Here is a 24,750-nt window from a genome sequence, read left to right as displayed (position 1 = left end):
TACATTTGTGCATGAATTAATCATGAACTGCAGTATTAATAAGTACTTATAAAACATCTAATAACACACTAACCATTGGTGCATGTCTTGCTTTACAGAAGATGAATTCAGTAGTTACTAATACTTAACTAATACTTCATTTGTGTAGTTATTATAAAGTGTTATCCATTTTTTTATACTTCACACTGTTCCTTGAACAGTTTTCAGCTTTTCCACAAAAAGGTTGCCTGTTCTGGGCATACAGTAGGAATGACAGGGATCTGGACTGACTGGTCCATGTGTCTTCAACTTGCACCAAATCTTGCAAAGCGTGAAATCCCGTCCCCGCTTGCTTAAGTTCACACAACAGTTTAAAGCCCCTGTTTCCGTATGCAATCCCATATGACAGCATGAGCGGTATTATTATAATCCACTGCTGAATCCACAAAATTCAAGACAGCCTTATGAAAAAGCACCTCAGCGATGGAAAAAAAAAGAATAAAGTTTATGGGTCCAACAACACAGGAATCAGCAAACAAGTGGCCTGTATCAATTACACAAGATAAAACCACCAACACCAGAACTTTCTTTGCCCTCTCGGCATTGCTCGTGTTCATGTTTTTACATTTGAGAAACATAAGGTGATACAAACTCTTACAACAAAAGAGAACTTGGATAATTCATGGGAGATGAAATGACAACAGTGTGCCGGCCTTGAGATTTCATGTCGTAGACATTATCGGTGCAGTGGACATAATATAAAGTACAGTAAGCGGCACTCTTGCATTGTGAAACTAAAGAAGGTCCCCCCATCCCCCGGGTAGACAACAATTGTGTCTATAATGAACTTTAGGCTTTAGAGGCCCAGAAACCATCTCAGTTTGTGACTCTAAATAAATACACTTCTGCTTTGATAACGCAGAGCTGGCTGCTTCTCTTGTCCAGCATAACAAAGTGAAGCGACAGCGGAGTCAGTGGACTGACAGCTAAGATAAAATGAATGCTTTGGTTCCTGGGACAGAAAGGCACTGTAAGCTGGCTGTGAGACAGCCTGTCAGTGCTTGGTGATAGTACCTGAGAAAAGCCAGACTAGTATCCACAGATTAGGCAGGCAAGAAGAACCTTTTGCTGGATTTAGACACCAGTTAAATCATATCCATATGCTGCCTGCCTGGGTTATATACTGTAATAATAAGCTGTAGCTGACACAAATAACACATATAGATCCATTTTTCTCCAATTCTGTCAATCCATCTATGGAGATATTGAACTCAAGATTATGAAAAGGCTTTGTTATTGTAAAATCCAACAATGCATAGCCATCTGGAGCCAGACAGGACTCGAAAATTAAGGCCTGAAAAAATAAAGGACAATTCAGATAAGCATGATTGTCTAAATGCAACCTGGTCACCAGAATAAAATGTTGGCATTTTACATTTCTGCCAATCATGGATACGTTAAATCTCGATGTTTCTAAACAAATAATGTTTCATATCAAGATTTCAATTCATAGCCAATATTGGCGGAGCATGCATCGTGTCACATGACTGTCAAGTTTCTGTCTGCGAAAAAAAATGGCTCACATTCCTTTTATTCTCGGTGGAAATGCAATATTTTAAGATACTTTTGGCATTAACATGGGTTTTGATAACATTTCTAGCAAGAACTGTGCATTTTATTTTCACAATCTTCACTCAGTGAATGTATAAGATCTTTAATTTGTTAGTTATCATGAAGATTCTTTCAGGTATCGCCAGTTCCCCAAATTGCTGGACTGCAACGTTTCCAACATTGAACAGTTCAATGTTGGAAACGTTGCAGTCCAACAATTTTGTATTTGGGGTTGTGCTCAATTTGAACACAAGATATTGAGATAAGATAAGATACGCATTTCTACAATAATAATAATAATAAACTTTATTTATATAGCAAATTTCTTAAAAATGTTACAATGTGCTTTACAATAGAAATGAAACCAGATCAGGCAAAAATGAGAATAAGACCAAAGGACAGGAGCACAGAGGAGGTAAAGACAATAAACGAATAAGACCAAATAAGTAGGAATAAAAATGGTATAAATAAATTAAAACAAATATCAACAACAAGCATTCACAAAGAGAAAAGTTTTAAGAAGTGATTTAAAAGAAGCTAAATATTCGAGTTCAATAGGGTGGGGGCTCTAACAGCAAAAGCCCGGTCACCCTTTGTCACAAACCATGACCTCGGAATAACCAGCAGGGCTCCATCTGTGGATCTTAATGGTCAAGAGGGTGCGTACCAGGTCAATAAATCAGAGCTGTATTTAGGAGCAAGACCGTTTAAGCCATAAAAGTGAGCAATAACATTTTAAAATCAATTCAAAGGAGGAGAGCACTTGTGTGATGTGATTATGTGTCTTTGTCCTGGTAAGTCAAGCAGCGGCATATTTTCCCAACTGGAGACAATGGAGGGAGCCCTGGCTGATACCTGAGTAAAGTGCATTGCAATAATCAAGCCAGGAATAGATTAAATCATGCACACCTTTTTGTAGATCAGCAATTGATAAAAAGGACCTTTTAGCAATTATCTTGAGCTGGAAGAAACATGACTGAACAACATTTTTGACTTGATTAGCAAAACAGAGGTTAGCATCGAATACTACCACTAGATTCCTAGCAGCCTGCCTAATACCATTTGACAGACCACCAAGAATAGTATCAAAAGGATTGATGGAATTTGGGGGACCGAACAGAATGACCTCAGACTTGTCATTAAATTGAAGAAAATTTTGGGACTATCAGAGAGGCAAGTTGTGAGATTTGCTAGGCTGCTATCTGTGGGCTGTAGTGGCAAGTATAACTGAGTGTCATCAGCATAAGCTCCTCTGGGAGAAACGTGTGGCCCACAACGCAAAAGGAATCATTAGCCAACCTGAGCCTTGAGGGACACCACAACTCAACTGAGCCATTGAGGAAGTAGGGTTACCCAAAACAACAGAAAAGGTTCTGTTGGAGAGGTATGAGCTTAAAAACTAAGCTGAGCCCTTGATGCCTACCTAAGTATTCAAGTGATGTAAGAGGATACTGTGATCGACTGTGAAAAAGGAAGCCCTGAAGTCTAAAAGAACTAAAATCGAGCAGTCACTTCTGTCTGCAGTCTGCGGTAGGTCATTAATAACCTTAACAAGAGCTATCTCGTTACTATGAAGTGCTCTAAAACTAGACTACTACTACTTTCAGTTGCTTCCGTTAGGGGCCACCACAGTGGATCATCAGTTTCCATCTCTTCCTGTCCTCTGCATCTTCCTGTGTCATACCAGCCACCTGCATGTCCTCTCTCACCACATCCATAAACCTCCTCTTTGGCCTTCCTCTTCCCTGGCAGCTCCATTTTCAGCATCCTTCTCCCAATATACCCAGCATCTCTCCTCCACACATGTCCAAGGCATCTCAATCATGCTTCTCTTGCTTTGTCTCCAAACCATCCAACCTGAGCTGTCCCTCTAATATACTCATTCCTAATCCTGTCCTTCTTCATCACTCCCAATGAAAATCTTAGCATCTTCAACTCTGACACCTCCAGCTCCGCCTCCTGTCTTTTCGTCAGTACCACTGTCTCCAAACCATACAACATAGCTGGTCTCACAACCATCTTGTAAACCTTCCCTTTAACACTTGCCAGTACCCCTCTGTCGCAAATCGCTCCTGACACTCTTCTCCACCCACTCCACCCTGCCTGCACTCTCTCCTTCACCTCTCTTCTGCACTCCCTGTTACTTTGGACAGTTCCCCAAGTATTTAAACTCATACAACTTCATCTCCTCCACTCCTTGCATCCTCACCATTCTACTATCCTCCCTCTCATTCATGCATATATTCCATCTTGCTCCTACTGACTTTCATTCCTCTTCTCTCCAGTGCATACCTCCACCTCTCTAGGCTCTCCTCAACCTGCACTCTACTCTCGCTACAGATCACAATGTCATCCAGAAACATCATAGTCGATGGAGACTCCTGCCTGATCTCATCCGTCAACCTGTCCATCACCATTACTGGAAATCGTTAAAACACTAAGTATTCATAAAAGATATCAGTTGAGATGAAATTACTTTCTCGAGAACCTTAGACAAAAAAAAGACAATTTGGAGATTGGTCTGTAGTTACTTAAGGACCGGGGCTCAAAATTAGATTTAAAAATTAAATTAAATTCATTAACTAAATTAGAATTAAAAATAAAATTCTGTTTAGCACTGGGTGACCAATGACATGCTTAAAACTGTCTGGAAAAGAACCAAAAATCTATGGCTCTGTTAGCGACAGGCATTGGTAAACATTGGGACACAAAGAGCCATGGACATCTATAGCTCTGACAGCGACTCCAAAGAGGATAAATTCTGAGTCTCATGAGCAGCCAGTCAGACTAGCTTCGTCTAGTCAGAAAGGCAGGAACTGAGGAAGCCTCTTGGATGAGAGGTGAAACGTCTTCACGGCTATATACCAAGTCCAGTTGCACTTGATTCAACTCCTTTGGATAACCAAAAACCAGAGAATTATTTAAGTGATTATATAAAAATTTGCACAATAACAGGGCTAACAGTGGAAAATATCTCCTTGAGCAGCTTAGTGGGAATGATGTCTAAGATGCAAGAGGAGGGGTTCATATGGAAGACTGTACTCTCTAACACTGAAATTGTAATGGGGTGAAACTGGGTAAAAGAGGCGGAATTAACATCGGGAATGTAAGACATTCAAGGGTCAGGCTGGATTTGGGACCTGCTATTCTCCACCTTATTTACAAAATGAGCAAGAAAATTTTCAGACACCTCAACATCAGATAAAAAAAAAAGAAGTAGAGGGACCATTAAAGAGAACTTCAGGATTGTGGTTATTTCTAGATGTCACTTCAGAGAGGTAAGCTGATCTTGCATCCTTAACTGATTTCTGGTAAATTAACATTTGGTTTTGAAGGGTGTTGTGTGCTATTTCAGACTTGATAACCTCAATTTTCGTTCAGATTTTTTTACGGAGTCTTTTAAGGCCTCGAGTGTGATCATTCAGCCAAGGGAGGTTATTTAATATTTGTTTACTAATTCTAAATGATGCAATTTGGTCGAGGATGGATAGGCACTGATCATTGAATGAATTAAACAGAGCATCTGGATTGAGAGATAATATAGTGGAATTAAAGGATGATGTATTAAAAACAAAACAGAATTTAACTGCAGAACCAGCATAGAGAATGTGAGTGTGTTGTAGGGTAGAGACTAGGAATAGAGAGTTGTAGTGGAACTTTAAAAATGACAGCTTTAGGTCAGTTACAGGCATATCCATCAGATTAAGACACTCGAGAGAGAAACTAGATGTGTGTACAATGTCTAAAATGTGACTTTTAGAATGTGTGGCCCCTTTAACAGATTGAATGAGGTTAAAAGAGTCTATAAGATCTAAAAAATGTAAGGTGAGGGAATAGGAAGGACAGCTACTACTATTTCAGCTGCTTCCGTTAGGGGTCGCCACAGCGGATCATCCATTTCCATTTCTTCAGGAAGGACAAGATACATGAAAAATAAAATCACTAAGAATAAGCACCCTGTCATATTTAGGCATGACAATGGATTGAAGCTCAGAAAACTCAGGAATAAAACTAACTGAATTAGGGGACATATAGATTAAGATGCAGAGTAAAGGAGAAGGGCCAGCAATTAAGAAACTTAAAAACTCAGACGACATTAAATTACCAAAAGTCACAGGATGGCACTTAAGACCCAACAGCTAGGCCCCCCCCCTTTTCCAGAGGGCCTGGGAATATGAAAATATGCAAAATCAGGGGGCATAGCCTCAATCAGGCAAACAGTGTCCCCTAGGGACAGCCATGTCCCAGTAATCATAAAAATGTCCAGATCATTAGAAACAATAAAATCATTAATGATAAAGGACATTACCAAGAGATCTAACATTCAAAAGGCCAAATTTGTTCGGTGTCAAAGCAGAGAGAAAAGAAATGGGAATACAGCAAATAGGATGTAAATTGCAAATATTTGCTCCAAATATTAGGTTGTTATTGTTTCTACCATTAGATATGCATGTGGACTAGAGGCCCTATGCCTAGAAATAGTTTGTATGGGGAAAACTCGCGGTGAGAGGATTAGTGACAGATGAGGCGATTTGGGGGAGCTAGTGAGGGGAACAGTACTGTGGGGTGCCACCACAGGCAGAGATGGAGGTTCCAGGAAGAGAGTGTGGAATGTAAACAGTCAGTCACATGGAGAGGACTGTACGACGTGCTACGAGTTGGCCGCTAGCATTCGGCTACCGAGCCTGTTAGGGTGGACTCCATCAGTCCTGAAGAGGGAATAACGATCCCAAAACAGATTAAAATTGTCAATAAAGAACTCTGCAGACAGACTGGAGCCAAGTGTAGAGGCTGAGAATTCTTCTGAAATGCCCTGCTCCACGGGCCAGTGTGGGAATAAGACCAGAAATTAAAAACAGATTTTCTGTAAGTACTTAAAAAACTAAAAAGGTAATTGAAATCCTTTTTGGTCAGCTCAGACTGCTAACGAGCTGCATCGTTTGTCCCCACATGAACAATCACTCGATTGGTGGTGGATGGGAGTGAGCGCAGCAATGCCAGGAGCTTATCTAAGATATCAGGGATCATGGCTCCAAGGAAACAGTATGTGGCTGGGTTGAAGAAACAGATGTCCCTGATTATGGAATCTCCAACTATTAATGTGGCTGGGGAGAAAAGAGGATGAGGACATATCAGCTGTGGGTCCTCATGGCAGGAGAGTGCACGATCGCCGACTGGGGATGGGATGTCCAAGCAGGTGGGTGTTGTGGTGAGGCAACAGTATCAGCTCTGAGAATGGATTTCCCTGCCAGCTCAGGGCAAGGAAGACTTCCAGAGCCTCTGATCGCAGCCTCTTTCAGGATGTTATGATAGGAAGAGGAGGTCATTACCTAGGATGAAGGCTGTTGTTTTAGCTTCACAGTGGGATGGCAAGCCACCTGAACACTGCTTACCGCTAGTGGTGGGGAAGCTGCAGTGTCGGCAGGCAATGTTTTCATAGAGGAGTCTAGATCAGGATGAGTTGGAACCACAGGAACATCAGCTGGCTGGACCAGAGTGTTGTAAGACAGGGTCACGTAGTGGTTGGAGAGGCTTAGGTGAGGGGGTGAGGCAGCCCCTTCCGAGTCTCTCTTGAGCCCGCAGACCACCACTTCAGTGTCGAGCAGGAGGAAAGCCATGGACAAGTGGAGGGGTCCCACAGAACTGTGTCCCGGATGGTTACGCTGGGAGAGGAAATCTGTTTGGACTGCCCAGAAGCCACACCCATGAAGCTGGTCAAAAGGGAACCTTTCTTATGCAGTTCATCAGAAAGCCGTCGAATATCCTCCTTAAAGTCAGCAATCTTTCTGTTTGCTTTCTTGAGTAGCACACAGTACTCACAGGGCAAAGTTGGCATAATTGTTTTGGTTAGCTTAGCCATCAGGCTAAAAACAAGTTAAAAGTTAAAGTTAAAAGTAAGCAGAGCAACAAACAAACAAACTGTCAGCCGGGAACTGGAAACACCTGACACCTTTTGTACCTTTTGACTATAGCCATATGGGTATAGACACATAGCTGAAGTCAAGAGCTCTATATAACAGTTGGTCCCATGTCTGTAGCCCCTTCTCTTGCTGAATGACAAGCTTTCCAACATGCACTGTGGTCAAGGTTCAGAGGTCAATATTTCAAAGCAGGAAAATTTTACAATCTTAACACTGACATAATGTTACTCTAAAGGTCGAGACCTTTCCAACGATGTATTTGGTTTAGTCCTATGATAAAGTTTTAATTTTCACATTTTATGGACACAGGTTGGCCCAGGTCGAAGAAGGTTGAATCAGTTCATCTGGATACAACGTTTATTGACAGAATTATTCTACAGGCCTGTAGGATAATTCTGTCTGTCAGTTCATCAACCTTCTTTGATTTTCTTACCTGGATTACTGAGCATGCATCAAGACAGGTTGGCCATGCTTCCTTTCAGAGAGCCCTTTGGAGGCCCAACACATGAAATGAGAGGTCTTTAGTTTGTTTTGTTTTTTTTGTTTTGTTCTGTTTTTGTGGAAATAGTGATATATCGTTTAAGGTAATCGTTTTTACTAATTTACAACCAAACTAGTAATTTTGGCCTACTTTGTAGCTTATTTTCCTGATGAAATGCAAGCACTTTCTTTTCAGACCTAACCCTAACCCAAGCAATTCAGGCCCTATACCTGTAGTAATGCCCTGGATGGTCAGCAGGACTGCAACATGTAAAGGTGACTTATTTTGAAAACAAACACGAGTCCTTTGGAGGCCCAATACATGAAATGAAAGTTTGTTTGTTTGTTTGTTTGTTTTTTAAATAAGTCACCTTTAGTTGAAATGTTAATATGAAATGTATTTTTGGTTCAGAAACGTCGAGATTTAACGTATACATGGTTTGCAGACACATAAATTGCCAACATTTTATTCTGGCGACCGGGTTGCTAAATGAACTCCCGCTGCAGTAAGGTGGGTTCTGAAGGGTTCTTCATGACCACACGCCACGATCACAACAGTAAACGTCCTTGTTTACCGTTTTCCTGTCTCTCCCTCATTCATTAAGTCACTCAAATACAGCCACAACCAGACACACACACACACACACACACACACACACACACACACACACACACACACACACACACACACACACACACACACACACACACACACACACACACACACACACACACACACACATATTTACACACATCCATGCTCTGAAACACATAAACAAACCCACTCACACACAAACCTCCTCCATGCAGCCTCACTCACCATTGCACTACTGTCAGAAAAGTCCCCTGACAGTCTACCAGGGCTGGAGAAACAGCCCAAGTGTTACGTGTGAGAGAACCGCCAGCAGAAACAAGGACGAGAATCTGGATGGTGAATACAGAGAACGTCACGACACAACACCAACCCAGATTCATCCTTTTATCCAAGTCCTGTTTCTACTGTATTGTCAGGCATTCACGGTGGCCAAACGTATCAACAAAATACTTGGCAGTGGCAATCACGAATGCCGTTACCGCAAGGCTAAATGGTGAGGGAGGAACAATTAAATGCTAGACAGATATCCCATTCTTCATTCTGAAAAAGCGAGAAGAAAGGATTCCCTATTGTCTACCTTTAGACTCTGTGATATGAAATATTAAAAGGCTGCACTGAATGAGATCAGTACTGCTGAGGCAAAAGCTGAAGCTGAGGAGAAAATAAGTATGCTGGTTAATGTGCCCTGGCTTATTGAATAGAGGCCACTTAAATTGGCAAGTCAGGGTAACACAGTTACACGTCGTCTGGCTCATTTACAGCTGAGTGGTCACCTTTTTCAGTAAATTGCTGAAAGGAAAGAACAAACTGAGTCAATATATATATATCATTCAAATCTGATAATCTGTTTCTATGGTGACCATCATCAAATGCTAAACGCATCGAAAAACCCAGAGGCTTTTGGCGATCTGTTTCCCCTCTTCCTGTACCCAGAGATGGAAATAACCCCCCCCCCCACACAACGACTACTGATTTAGCGATCAATCAATTTGCAAAGGTTACTTTGTGCTTCTTGCAGCCCTGATGTTTATACCCAGCAGTACAACAACAGGATGAGCAGCGAGTGCAAGGAAAACGGAGAGGAGGAGGAGGAGGAGGAGGAGACTGCCTGGTGGAGGGAAAAAGCTGGAGAAGAGGACGCTATGGGGGAGGGGTGCTAGGAGAGTTGCATCACTAAGGCAAACGCATGTGGAGGTAGGTGGGAGGGAAGGAAGGAAAGAAGGGAAGGGGATTTAGGAGAAGAGGCTGCCAAAGTGCTCTACACAGTGGGGTGACATGCTGACCAGAGGAACATATGACTGTATGCCATCACACAGCACAGCCAAGTGCATGTTACCAAGCTAAGGCAGAGCTGAAAGCTACTGAAAAGAAGCCAGTTTAGCAAAACGACAATCGATGGAATTGCCTTTAGGCCAAAGACTCCCTAATGGCCATAAGAAAAATGGCATCGGTGTTGCGTCCATTTAAACTGAGACAATTGGTGTCTTTCTCTCATTACAATTATCCTAGATAGGAAAAAAAATGTTATTACGCTTACCTAAACTAATTTGCCTGACCTTAGGAATCCAGTTAAAAGCAACAGTATGATCTCCATTTGATTTCCCTTATTAAATCCACTTCAATCATGGCAAGTAGTTGCAGGCGAAGTTGGGTAGGCTGGTTAACTGGGATTTTTGAGTCTCGCTAAAATAGACGTGGATTTTGTTCATGTCAACATTAGGAGCATTTTGCTAACCCAAGGGCCGCCACTGCAGCTGGAGGAACCTGGTGAAATATAAACCAAAGCCTGTCTGATTGACAGAAATAGACACAGATATCCCAGCAGAGGGTCTTACTAAAAGACTAGCCTAGGGAGCAAAATTTCATGTGGCTGCATGTTTAGGCCGTGGATCAATTCACCTGCACTTCAGGGACAGCCGAGGCACCTCCGATCAATAGTGCCAGTGACCAAAACACTGCAAGAGATCATAGCCTCGAGGACAACCTTCTAAACAGGAGGAGCCACTACATTCTCATGTTCCAGTGTCCTCAATGCATCCCTCCTCCATTGCGAAAGGAGTTGATGCTGAAACGCCAGTTAAGGGGGGGGATTACCAAAATAGTAGAGCGCCGGTCTTAGAACACTGCAATGTCTTCTGAGACACAGACAATTATTTCTAGTCAATTATTTCCAGCTCTGCATTGCATGACGAGGGGGCTGAGGCGTCCACAGTGCTCGGTGTGTCTGCACCCTAACATGGATGCCTTCATCACCAAACAGGTTCATACCAGGTCTGCCACCACACTGTCTATACCGATGATTTATTATCGTCCAACAGAGACTTGACGAATCCCTAAAGACACAATTACCTTGTTCCCCCCTGGGAAGCCAGTGCAGTCCATCGAAAGGGGATAATGAATCCTCGATGTCATAGGGGGTTGGACACAATGCCTATTCCGGGAGTTCAATCCCAGTGCAATTTTATATATATATATATATATATATATATATATATATATATATATATATATATATATATATATATATACTACCAGAATAGCCTTTCTTTCTTAGTGTGAAATTAGTGAGGTTATATCCAGTGTTGTTTGCCAAGTGTGTGTGAAAGCAAGGCAAAAGTGACCACGGTTGCCAGAAGATTCCTCAATGGTAATTTACCTGTGACAAGTATCTAAATTGTTATTATGAATAAGATCATGCTGCCCTTCCAGTTTTATACAAATTAATGAATCCAATTAGGGTTTAAGCATGAAAAATGTGGAACCTTAAAAAAGATGCAACATAATGATCCAGCAACATAATGTAATATCTTTTGTTTGTAACAAATCAATAGATGTTGTTTTCAAAAACCTTACCAGGGAAATATCTCATCATCTCATTGCACCGTGTTCCAGACTTGTGCATCATCGCACACCTTAATGACGCTGCAAATATCATCTGGCTTTTTATCACAGTAAGACATTCAAGGCAGGTAGTTGAAAAGTCCACCATAAATGAAGTTAAAAAGAACAAAAAACAAATGAAGAGACAAAAGACAAACGAGAGCTACGAGCTAGTAAACATGTGGCTTATGGGACCGGCTCAGCAACACAGCCCGCTCTCAGCAGGGCGGCCCGCTGCTCTCCTGTGCTCTGACCCACAGCACATTAGATTTAATTGGAGACTCCTGCTCGCACCTGTTACGAGGCCTGACTTCCCCACTGAACTGGCGTTAACCCTCTGAACCACCGGGCTGTGGAGGGGAGGACAGCACGGGGGAGAGGGGCCATATCCAAGTGTAATCATTCAGAATGAATCACGCTCACTTCCTCTGGGGGCCCGTCTCCACCTCCACGTTTGGCTGGGATCGAGGCTCCACTTGTGCCAGTATTTACCTTAGTTCTGTGGCTTCTGGCTTGCAGTCACCCCCCCCCCCACACACACACACACACACACACACACACACAACCGCCGTCCCACATCCTCCGGGGCTACGACCTCTTACTCGTATGCTTCAAACTATCAGACGTGCAGCACGGCAGAAAGCTTTCCGTTCCCATTTCAGTTTTAATGATAGAACACAGATCATGCCATCCCATCGGCTGCTCGGCTCATCCGTGGTAATAGATGTTGCTAATTAAATATGCCGCTTGACATTACTGGATGCTCTCCATCAAGGCGGTTATTAATCTCAATTTCACAATCTAAGTATATATTGCTCCGTGCAGCATTTGTTGCAGGGTACTAGTTACAATAACTTTAACAAGTCAAGTCAGTGTTATTTGTGTAGCCCATTATCACAAATTACAGACTGACCTCAGGGGGCTTTACAGCAACACGACATCCTGTCTTTAGGCCCTCTCATTGGATAAGGAACAACTCCCTAAAAACCTTTAACAGGGGGAGAAACAACAGGAAGAAAGCTCAGGGGGAGCACCAGAGGAGGACCTCTCTCCCAAGACGCACAACGTGACATGATGTTGTGTTTACACAACTTACACAATACAACACTGAAAGAGGATAACGCAGTTGTGATGGACTTATAAAATGTATGAAGAATATGATGAGGAGGATGCCAAGCAGTGTCCAGACGCCACCGGAACGACCCAAGACCCGAACCACAAGACCAGCATCACCACGTAGAAAAAAATAATAATAAAAAATAAATGAAAAACAAAAAACACACACGTCATAATGACATTATGATGCAAAATGATAACTCGGTTCCCCCTTCACCCCACAGAGAGAAGTAGGTGCTTTTGTTATCTACACAAGCTAAATATGATTCACTTCGATGGGGGGGGGGGGGGTCCAAGAAAACAGGGTGAATTCATATGCTAGATTAAACGTAAGCTGCCTTTTCCCAAAAACACAAAGGAGAAAACCATTTTGGTCGTGAAAAAAGTGCACCGTTTCTCCGTACGTGTTTCTTATCTGGAAAACCAGCGTCAAAAGTGGTCCGTGCATACAAGAGGCTTTGTTATTCGAACCCATTTCATCCAAATCCACACAACACACTGCATTTCTGTACACATGTCAGCGTAGACGGACATTAACAACACACCAGGCTTTCATGCAACCGTCTCCTCTCTCCCACACACATCTTAACGATGAGCAGAGAGCTGCATTTCAGTAACGGGGATGTTCTATTTTTTCACTTCTATGGCAGTGAATCATGAAAAAGCCTCGAGGCAGTAAAAAGAGGGGGCCGATCAGATCTATGGAAACGGTCCAAATCAATGTTCAACTTTATCACACAAACTGCTTCTTAAGCACTTCTACATAATCAAAGGGAAGCAGATCAGATGAAAAGTCTCCACACGGCATTTAGTCAATAGAACACATGAAATGCGGCGCATTCGCTGTGATATTTCCCATCAAAAGGAAGGTTACTCGTTGGTTTATGGCGGTAATTTTCTCATACAAATGTGCCGCGTCCCCATAAAGCCGATAAGACATCGGAGTCTGACCCAGCCAATTAGTGTGCAGAGAATTACAGGAAGTGCAGGAATCTAAACAAATGCTCACACAGCTGAGTTGACCGTTCCAACAAGTGGTTGAGCTGCCAGCTCAGGGGGACCGACCGGTCCTGATGAGGCCACCATGAGCCACATCTCCAGCTGCTCCTGCACGCTGGTCCTCAATAACATCATGTCAGCTGCACAGCACTTCCCCAAAAGCACATCCATCCCTTTCTTGCATCTGCATTAAAAGTCACAGCACGGGGGCGTCCGGGTAGCGTGGCGGTCTCTTCCGTTGCCTACCAACACGGGGATCGCCGGTTTGAATCCCCGTGTTACCTCCGGCTTGGTCGGGCGTCCCTACAGACACAACTGGCCGTATCTGTGGGTGGGAAGCCAGATGTGGGTATGTGTCCTGGTCACTGCACTAGCGCCTCCTCTGGTCGGTCGGGGTGCCTACTTGGGGGGAGGGGGAACTGGGGGGAATAGCGTGATCCTCCCACGTGCTACGTCCCCCTGGTGAAGCTCCTCACTGTCAGGTGAAAAGAAGTGGCTGGTGACTCCACATGTATGGGAGGAGGCATGTGGTAGTCTGCAGCCCTCCTGGATCAGCAGAGGGGGTGGAGCAGAGACCGGGACGGCTGGAAAGAGTGGGGTAATTGGACAGGTACAACTGGGAAGAAAAAAAGGGGGGGCCCCCAAAATGAATGAATGAATTAAAGACACATCACCGGGGCGCCCTGGTAGCCAAATGGTTATGGTACACGCCACAACTGCAACGTTCCTGGTTCGATTCCAGCCAGTGACCTTTGTTGCACGTCGTACCCATCGCTCTCTCCCCTTGGTTCCTTTCTGCCACTTCACTACCCTCTATCCAATAAAGGCAAAAATGCCAAAAAATATTTTTTTTAAAAAAGACACCCCCGTCGACGGTAGTTTATGCTGAGGAATTGTTAATTTTCCCAGTTTCCACAATGAATGGAAGAGAAAACCCCTTTTTCAAAACTTCTTCAGCCCTGCTGCAAGGTGCTGTGCCACTGCAGCCGGCCTCTAACGCTGCGTCCTCTCAGAGACCGTCCCGGCTGTACTGCCAGGGAACAGCGCCTCCCCTGGCCCATCACACATTCTGCACACGCTGATCATGAGTCTAAAACCTTCCTAACAGGACTTCCCTAATCCCAAAAGTAGTGCAGCAAGGCCTCAAAGAACAAGAGTGCGTGTTTGATCCACGGGATATATTTGGTTCGGCATTTAGACAGGTGTAACTGCCTTCTGTGCAAATTCAGCACACCAAATTATGAAATGAATTCAATTGTGGCACCGTGATTGGTTTCACGGTTGGAGGCACCCAAACGGCTGTTTACAGGCTGCCATGTCCCGGCTCTAAAGCTGCTAATGAATAAATCACTCGTGGCTCGGTGCCTTCACTGCACCGCACTTATTGGTGACATTAAGATGCTTTTCTAAGCTTGAGATGTACTGTCCCGAGCGGAGCTACCGCACTTATCGCAGGGGTGTCAGAAAATATCGATACACTCCAGTATCGCAATATTATCTTGTGTGATACTCTATTGATTCTCAAAACCACTCTATCGATTTTTAATTGTTTGCATGTAAAGGATCGTGACAGATATGTTGTGTCGTGTGTAACCCCACGACCGCCAGGTAAGTGTTGTTGTAATCTATCTTCAGCCACTGACTCTTCCCCTCCAACCCAGCAACACCACGTGGAACAGGAAGTAGCATAAGCACAAAGAACATTGCAGTATATGCCCTTTCCTACAGTATCGCAATACACCGTGATATATAGTGAACCGTGGCCCTGCATGGTGACACTACCACGATATATAGTGAACCGTGGCCCTGCATGGTGACCCTACCGTGATATATAGTGAACCGTGGCCCTGCATGGTGACCCTACCGTGATATATAGTGAACCGTGGTCCTGCATGGTGACCCTACCGTGATATATAGTGAACCGTGGCCCTGCATGGTGACCCTACCACGATATATAGTGAACCGTGGCCCTGCATGGTGACCCTACCGTGATATATAGTGAACCGTGGCCCTGCATGGTGACCCTACCGTGATATATAGTGAACCGTGGCCCTGCATGGTGACCCTACCGTGATATATAGTGAACCGTGGCCCTGCATGGTGACCCTACCGTGATATATAGTGAACCGTGGTCCTGCATGGTGACCCTACCATGATATATAGTGAACCGTGGCCCTGCATGGTGACCCTACCGTGATATATAGTGAACCGTGGCCCTGCATGGTGACCCTACCGTGATATATAGTGAACCGTGGCCCTGCATGGTGACACTACCATGATATATAGTGAACCGTGGCCTTGCATGGTGACACTACCGTGATATATAGTGAACCGTGGCCCTGCATGGTGACCCTACCGTGATATATAGTGAACCGTGGCCCTGCATGGTGACCCTACTGTGATATATAGTGAACCGTGGCCCTGAATGGCGACCCTACCGTGATATATAGTGAACCGTGGTCCTGCATGGTGACACTACCGTGATATATAGTGAACCGTGGCCCTGCATGGTGACACTACCGTGATATAGTGAACCGTGGCCCTGCATGGTGACCCTACCGTGATATATAGTGAACCGTGGCCCTGCATGGTGACACTACCATGATATAGTGAACCGTGGCCCTGCATGGTGACCCTACCGTGATATAGTGAACCGTGGCCCTGCATGGTGACCCTACCGTGATATATAGTGAACCGTGGCCCTGCATGGTGACCCTACCGTGATATATAGTGAACCGTGGCCCTGCATGGTGACCCTACCGTGATATAGTGAACCGTGGCCCTGCATGGTGACCCTACCGTGATATATAGTGAACCGTGGTCCTGCATGGTGACCCTACCGTGATATATAGTGAACCGTGGCCCTGCATGGTGACCCTACCACGATATATAGTGAACCGTGGCCCTGCATGGTGACCCTACCACGATATATAGTGAACCGTGGTCCTGCATGGTGACCCTACCGTGATATAGTGAACCGTGGCCTTGCATGGTGACACTACCGTGATATATAGTGAACCGTGGCCCTGCATGGTGACCCTACCGTGATATATAGTGAACCGTGGCCCTGCATGGTGACCCTACCGTGATATATAGTGAACCGTGGCCCTGCATGGTGACCCTACCGTGATATATAGTGAACCGTGGCCCTGCATGGTGACACTACCGTGATATATAGTGAACCGTGGTCCTGCATGGTGACACTACCGTGATATATAGTGAACCGTGGCCCTGCATGGTGACCCTACCGTGATATATAGTGAACCGTGGCCCTGCATGGTGACACTACCGTGATCTATAGTGAACCGTGGCCCTGCATGGTGATACTACCGCGATATATAGTGAACCGTGGCCCTGCATGGTGACACTACCGCGATATATAGTGAACCGTGGTCCTGCATGGTGACACTACCGCGATATATAGTGAACCGTGGCCCTGCATGGTGACACTACCGTGATATATAGTGAACCGTGGCCCTGCATGGTGACCCTACCGTGATATATAGTGAACCGTGGCCCTGCATGGTGACACTACCGTGATATATAGTGAACCGTGGCCCTGCATGGTGACACTACCGTGATATATAGTGAACCGTGGCCCTGCATGGTGACCCTACCGTGATATATAGTGAACCGTGGCCCTGCATGGTGACCCTACCGTGATATATAGTGAACCGTGGCCCTGCATGGTGACCCTACCGTGATAAATAGTGAACCATGGCCCTGCATGGTGACCCTACCGTGATATATAGTCAACCGTGGCCCTGCATGGTGACACTACCGTGATATAGTGAACCGTGGCCCTGCATGATGACACTACCGTGATATATAGTGAACCGTGGCCCTGCATGGTGACACTACCGTGATATATAGTCAACCGTGGCCCTGCATGGTGACACTACCGTGATATATAGTGAACCGTGGCCCTGCATGGTGACACTACCGTGATATATAGTGAACCGTGGCCCTGCATGGTGACCCTACCGTGATATATAGTGAACCGTGGCCCTGCATGATGACACTACCGTGATATATAGTGAACCGTGGCCCTGCATGGTGACACTACCGTGATATATAGTCAACCGTGGCCCTGCATGGTGACACTACCGTGATATAGTGAACCGTGGCCCTGCATGGTGACCCTACCGTGATATATAGTCAACCGTGGCCCTGCATGGTGACACTACCGTGATATATAGTGAACCGTGGCCCTGCATGGTGACCCTACCGTGATATATAGTGAACCGTGGCCCTGCATGGTGACACTACCGTGATATATAGTGAACCGTGGCCCTGCATGGTGACCCTACCGTGATATATAGTGAACCGTGGCCCTGCATGGTGACCCTACCGTGATATATAGTGAACCGTGGCCCTGCATGGTGACCCTACCATGATATATAGTGAACCGTGGCCCTGCATGGTGACCCTACCGTGATATATAGTGAACCGTGGCCCTGCATGGTGACACTACCGTGATATATAGTGAACCGTGGCCCTGCATGGTGACCCTACCGTGATAGATAGTGAACCGTGGCCCTGCATGGTGACACTACCGTGATATATAGTGAACCGTGGCCCTGCATGGTGACCCTACCGTGATAGATAGTGAACCGTGGCCCTGCATGGTGACACTACCGTGATATATAGTGAACCGTGGCCCTGCATGGTGACACTACCGTGATATATAGTGAACCGTGGCCCTGCATGGTGACACTACCGTGATAGATAGTGAACCGTGGCCCTGCATGGTGACACTACCGTGATATATAGTGAACCGTGGCCCTGCATGGTGACACTACCGTGATATATAGTGAACCGTGGCCCTGCATGGTGACACTACCGTGATATATAGTGAACCGTGGCCCTGCATGGTGACCCTACTGTGATATATAGTGAACCGTGGCCCTGCATGGTGACCCTACCGTGATATATAGTGAACCGTGGCCCTGCATGGTGACACTACCGTGATAGATAGTGAACCGTGGCCCTGCATGGTGACACTACCGTGATATATAGTGAACCGTGGCCCTGCATGGTGACCCTACCGTGATAGATAGTGAACCGTGGCCCTGCATGGTGACACTACCGTGATATATAGTGAACCGTGGCCCTGCATGGTGACACTACCGTGATAGATAGTGAACCGTGGCCCTGCATGGTGACACTACCGTACCGCCACATTCCAACCAACACACTGCCGGACTTCCTCAGTGACCTTTAAAAGATGCTTTGTTAAGCTTGAGATGTTCTGTGAGGCCGTCCCAGGCGGGCGGGCCTACAGCAGGATGACTCAACGTGGGCTCATCCAGGCCTGCAGCGGCTCGCAGACAACAAGCAGGCTACCCGTGATTCTCTTAGCATTGTTATAATAAACACTACGCATGTGTATGAACACTTCGTGATCCGAAACACCCGAACACACTGGAGAAGACCGTAAAAACAGACACGTTGAACTACCAAGGCCAATATCTCTCGCACCCGGTCTGTTTCTTAAACCTCAGCCTTTTTTTTGGGGGGGGGGTGTTAGTTGATATGCAGTGAAACGCAGTCAAAACCCTGTTTATTCTCCAAGAAAGTGAAAGGCACGCGGTCGTTCTGTGCTGTGCTTGGAATCGCGTGGAGCAAATGAAACAGCACTTCCGGGTTCTCCCCGTGCGGCTTGTGCACGTTTCCGGTCCCAGACGCACGACGCCATTTAACGCGCACTCACCTTTACAACGTTCACCAGCTTAGTGCACTGCGGTTGTTCGTCATCATGGTCGTTGTTGTGACCAGAAATGACCCGTTTAACGGGGCTTCCGGGTACATAGCGGTCTATTCCGTTGCCTACCAACACGGGGATCGCCGGTTCGAATCCCCGTGCTACCTCCGGCTTGGTCGGGCGTCCCTACAGATACAATTGGCCGTGTCTGCGGGTGGGAAACCGGATGTGAGTATGTGTCCTGGTCACTGCACTAGCGCCTCCTGTGGTCGGTCGGGGCGCCTGTTCAGGGGGGAGGGGGAACTGGGGGGAATAGCGTGATCCTCCCATGTGCTACGTCCCCCTGGTGAAACTCCTCACTGTCAGGTGAAAAGAAGTGGCTGGTGACTCCACATGTATGGAGGAGGCATGTGGTAGTCTGCAGCCCCCCCCCCCGGATCAGCAGAGGGGGTGGAGCAGAGACCGGGATGGCTCGGGAGAGTGGGGTAATTGGCCAAGTACAACTGGGGGGAAAAATTAAAAACAAAGAAAAAAGACATGACCCAGGGACAGGATGTTGTGTCACTGTAAAGCCCCTTGAGGCAGATGTGTAATTTGTGCTACTGGGCAAAACAAACAAAATGGACTTGACTCGACCCATTTAGTCCCAGTTAACCCGGCTACAATCTGTGGGGTTTGCTGTTTGTGCGTTGTGATTCTGTGGTAGGGTTTTTAAATGAGCATTTCCGCCAGTGTGCGCTGGACTTTTATGCAGGATGTATTTGTCGTCTGAGTAAATACCGCAGTGAGGAATCAGATATCCTCTGCAGTATACTAGTGGATCCCCCGTCTTATTTCACCTGTCAGCTTCCCCAAGTGAAAATGTCTTCCTGCAGACGAGTAAGAAGCGACGCCTTGGCAGAGCACAGCCTCGGTGTGCTGCTACGAAGCCACCAGCGGTGTGTCTCTGCTGGACTGTTCCTCATGGCTGTGATCAGGAAGGGTCCTGATCCTGAATCCAAAGGGGAACAACTATACAACTCATACAGTTCATACAATATCAGCACATTTGACAGCTGTCTCTGGAAGATGGAGCACTTCTGGGATCTCAAGTGTTGCAGTTCAAAGTGGACTCACTCATAAGTTGGTCTACTTTATTTTATGTTTTCATGTGAATGACGCACTTCGGGTTGAAATACGTACGTAAGACAAATAAAAAAGGTGTTGTCGACTAAAAAAAGGGAGGGTTGCATCTACTGACGTAGGTTACCTCTAGAGATAAGTGTAAAATTGATGAAAGCATGCGTTTTATCTGCAGTATTTCAACTTGTGTTGCAGACAGAGATTTTTCAACATGCAAAAAATAAAAAACAAAAAAACAACATGGACCCGGAGAGTCGGGCAGCTCCTTCACAAGTAAACAGCAAGCCTCATACATATTTCATCTTATTCTGTCTCGGCTGTATCACCTGCTCTGGCAAGCCGCGTACTTCATGGTACAGTGTGCTCCCCAGAGTTCCCCCTGTTATAGTTCACACGAGATCCCTCTTAATGCCCCGTGATGCTGTCAGTAAACCCTTTTCACTTTCATGTTTGCCATGCCACATTGCCAGTGTATTACGAAAAGTGTATTATGATTCCTATATGAATAAAAATCTAAGTTTAGGTGCAGTGCTGCAATCCTGGATGCTCAAGGAGGGGTTGCCATGGAAACAGAGTTGCATTGGCCAGAAATGAAAGCGTCTGAGGATTTAGAGTTACACTGTACATCAATTTTTAACTATAGATTGTTTTTACATCAGCCTCTCCACCAACTTGATACGACCACGAGTGCTCACTCCATGCAGAAACGTCTGACAGCAGGAAACTTGTGCAAAAGGGACTCCAAAGTTTTCAGATTTACAGAAGATACTGCGCATTCGTAAGGGCAAAAGTCACTGTAAACATCTAATCTATTTGATTTAATACTTGTTAAAGCGTGCCGTCCCTCTAAAGTACTTGCATGTTACTACTACTAGATCTCTATTACTGTTTGCATTTTATTACTGCTACATTAACTTTGTACAGCATTGGTAGATGCTGGTGCAGCAAACTAAAAAAAAAAGAAAAAAAAGTGGACTTGCTGACCACAAAATAATTTGCACAATGACCTCTGCAAAGTTTAACTCTTCATGATTATTATTCCACATTTTACATAGCAAGAAAAACTGGGGTGCACACGTTGTGCGTTGTATAGACAAAAAGAAAGAAAGAAAGACAAACAGAAGTATAAAAGCAAATAAAGGTGGGGTGAAGGACAGAAAGAAAGCATTTCAGTTTAGAGAAATTAGCCTGTAAGTAGCTAATTTGTGCAGCAAATTTACTTTTATTGACTTGTACACTTAGCGAAGGCTCCATATGATGAGCTGTGGTGTCAACATCCAAGAGCTGGGAGAACGATGATGAGACTGAATCCCAGTATATTTTGCATGAAATGGGCCAAATCTTGTTAAGTGAATGGAAACGACAACAAAATCTGATGCCTATCAATTATTGACACATCACACATCAGTCGGGTCAGAGCTGCAAGACTCAGCAATGGCATTACAGTTATTACGGGTGTGTCAACACCATCTTTAAAGAATTCATCTGCCCTCAGCAAGACACACTTTCTGCAGTGCAGCCCATTACCACTGCTGTGTGGTCAATGGCAGAATCCCACTGAGCCAGCCCTTCACCGAGCAGCTCAGCTCAGTCAAATTTAGTTCTGAACTGGTAAATGCTTATTATCACATTAGACAACTTCACCCATGGCATGCATTCTTCAGGGAAATGCAAAAAGACACTAAAGCGCAAATTATGATACCCCCTGTATATCGTAGCCATGAGGTGAAAATGTGTCATTGTGAAGGCACAAACACACCTCAATAGAGGGAAAAAAACAACCCATACAGGCCCGGCAAAACTCTCAAGTGGCCTACATCAATATGCACCGAACATAAGCAAAAAATTAAATTATATATTCAGCAACTCATGTTATAGAACATTTGCAAGCTCGCCACACTGCCCAAAACCCAGAGAGGCTCAACACGAGGATTATTATTAACGGTGTCATGCAATGTCCACTGCATGCAATCAGTTTATACAAGGCAAGCTCGACCATGTGTCGTCAAATACAGGTTTGCCCGGGAATTAGATCAATAAAATGCAATCAAGAAGACATCCTGAGGTCAACCAAGAGCCCATTTTGGATGTGGACTCTTAACTCCTTCAAAAAGCCACTCAGTTATTTGTCACGCGGTATGAATAAACAGATTTCCTGATGTCCTAAAACACATTCGTTTTCTTTCATCATGACACAGAAGATTTGCTACTGTGTGTGATATATCCACATTATGTGTACTTGTGTCCTGCTGGTCAGCAAGCCACTATATGGGGGCCTCTTGTTCTACATGTGTGTGAGTCTGTGTTGTGTCTGGGATGATGTGTACTCGCTCACCTGTGGTCTCCACGATCCCTTCTAGTATCACCACAATTTCAAACTGCTCCGTTTGCATGGACCTCTGGGAGAGTTCGTAGAAGGGGCTTTTGGTGTCAATCACATGGCAGATCGTGAGTGGCGAGACGAGAAAGAGCTGGTCTGCCCCGGTGCTGAAACCCACATCCAACTCCAACTGATCCAGCGGAAGAAACTCGCCCTCGGGCGTCTGGCGAGACTACGGAGGGCGTTCAGAGAGGGGGGGGGGTGATGGGGGGCAATGGGAGAACGGTTTAACCACAGCTACAAAGTGAGCCATAGTGACAGCCCTTCTCATTTTGTGAGCAATCAAAGCGTGCAGTCGCCAGTGAGGAGACAGCCTAGGAGACTCAAACTGTGAGGCCCTGCTATAGTGAGGGATATCACATTTAAAACCCAGCAATAAGCCACAGAACACACACACACACACACACACACACACACACAAAACCATATACAACGTAATTCTAAGTGTTACATTAGGTGCAAAATGAGCAAAGAGAAACAACACTGCTCTCCAGGCCTCGTTTAGAAAGGACCTGAACATTTCCTTCAAACTTACCTTGTGAGGATTTTTTCCCCACAGCCAGACAGAAATTTATCAAATAATACATAAAGGGGTGTGAGTTTGGGGGGGGGGGTGTTCCTAAATAAATGAGGTAACAGCAGAAGGCATAGAGTCAAAACAGGACGGGTTAGAGTTGTGTGGAGAAGGTGCTGGTGTGCAGGGCACACCGTGCGTGGTGTTGGTGCAAGTCAGGGCACATGTGGGTGCTTTAATGAAGGATGAAAGGTGAGACAGGCAGTAAGCCCATAAGAGATGCTGGCCACCCCGGGCCAGGGAAGTGCCGTGCACTTACTTTCAGCAGTTTGCAGCGGATCTGTGCGGAGACCATGTGGCTGTTGCGCAGGTTGCCCACCCTGAACATGAGAGTTAGTTTGCCGTCTCGCATAGAAATAGCTGCGTGCTCGCTGAACATCAGGGTCTCGGCCCTTTTCTTGGGCTGAGACATCTTAATGAACATGCAGCCGATCAGAAAGGCATCAACGATGGAGCCCAGAATGGACTGGAACAGGAAGAGAATGATCCCCTCGGGACATTTGTCCGTGATGTACCTGTAGCCGTACCCTATGGTGGCCTCGGTCTCTATGAAGAACAGGAACGCCGAGGGGAAGTTGTAGACGTTGGCCACACACGGGGTGTACTTCTCATCGTGGGCTCTGTTCAGGTCTCCCCGGATGTAGGCTATGACCCACCACATGGAGGCCATGAAAAGCCAGGCCACTGTGTAGGTGAGGATGAAAATGAAGAGATTCCACCGCCATTTCAGGTCTACCAGTGTGGTGAACAAGTCTGAGAGGTATCTGCTGGTCTCCCCGCCCAGGTTCCCATGCTGGACGTTGCACCGCCCGTTCTTGTCCACGAAACGCTGCCTCTTCTTCTTCTTCTCCGGGGGAGGCTGGCTGAACCCGGACCCGCTGGATGAGGTGGTCACTACCTGGTAATCGTCCCCAAATTTCTTTCGAAGTGCAGACATACTACGATGGCAGGAGCGGGAGAGACGGGTACGGGGTCCGGGGTCCGGGGAGAGGTGTCGTGCAGGACGCGGTCGTGGTCGCTGCAGCTGTGTCCTTACGGCCGTGCGCAATAGTGATAATGACACTTCCTAATTGGAAAGAAGGGCGAGAAAAAGTGCGCCGTCTTCACTTAACTGGTCGTGCACCGTCCTCCCCCCCTCTCTCTCTCTCCTTGCACGATCTGTTGGCACACTCCACAGCCATGTAATATCATGTAATAACATGTAATAACATGTAATATCAGAGATGCACCAGCAGTTCACGAACCCCGAGGAGAGCCATATGAAAAACAGGCGACGCACCCGGATAAGGGGTCCAAACGCGCCAGTCGCAGTCCGGGTCTTTCCACTTTGATTATTTGGTATGGCGTAGATTACTCATCGCCCATGGAGACTCCAGCTACGCAAAAATG

At 45.7% G+C, this 24,750-nt stretch overlaps 1 protein-coding gene across 1 annotated transcript in view; it reads right to left on the bottom strand.

Annotated features, from left to right (window-relative positions):
* Positions 1-24,298, bottom strand: part of kcnj3a (potassium inwardly rectifying channel subfamily J member 3a) — a 48,523-nt gene extending 24,225 nt beyond the window's left edge. The window contains exons 1-2 of the mRNA XM_056289170.1: positions 23,621-24,298; positions 22,743-22,959 (exon numbers count right to left, since the gene is read on the bottom strand). Coding sequence (XP_056145145.1) covers positions 22,743-22,959; positions 23,621-24,298 — 895 coding nt within the window. The remainder of the gene's footprint in view (positions 1-22,742; positions 22,960-23,620) is intronic.
* Between the last annotated feature and the right edge of the window lie 452 nt (positions 24,299-24,750).

The sequence above is a fragment of the Lampris incognitus genome, chromosome 11, assembly GCF_029633865.1.
Source record: "Lampris incognitus isolate fLamInc1 chromosome 11, fLamInc1.hap2, whole genome shotgun sequence".
In the NCBI taxonomy this organism is placed as follows: Eukaryota; Metazoa; Chordata; class Actinopteri; order Lampriformes; family Lampridae; genus Lampris; species Lampris incognitus.
Note: the sequence above shows the minus strand (reverse complement) of the source record. Positions and strands in the feature narration are given on the sequence as shown.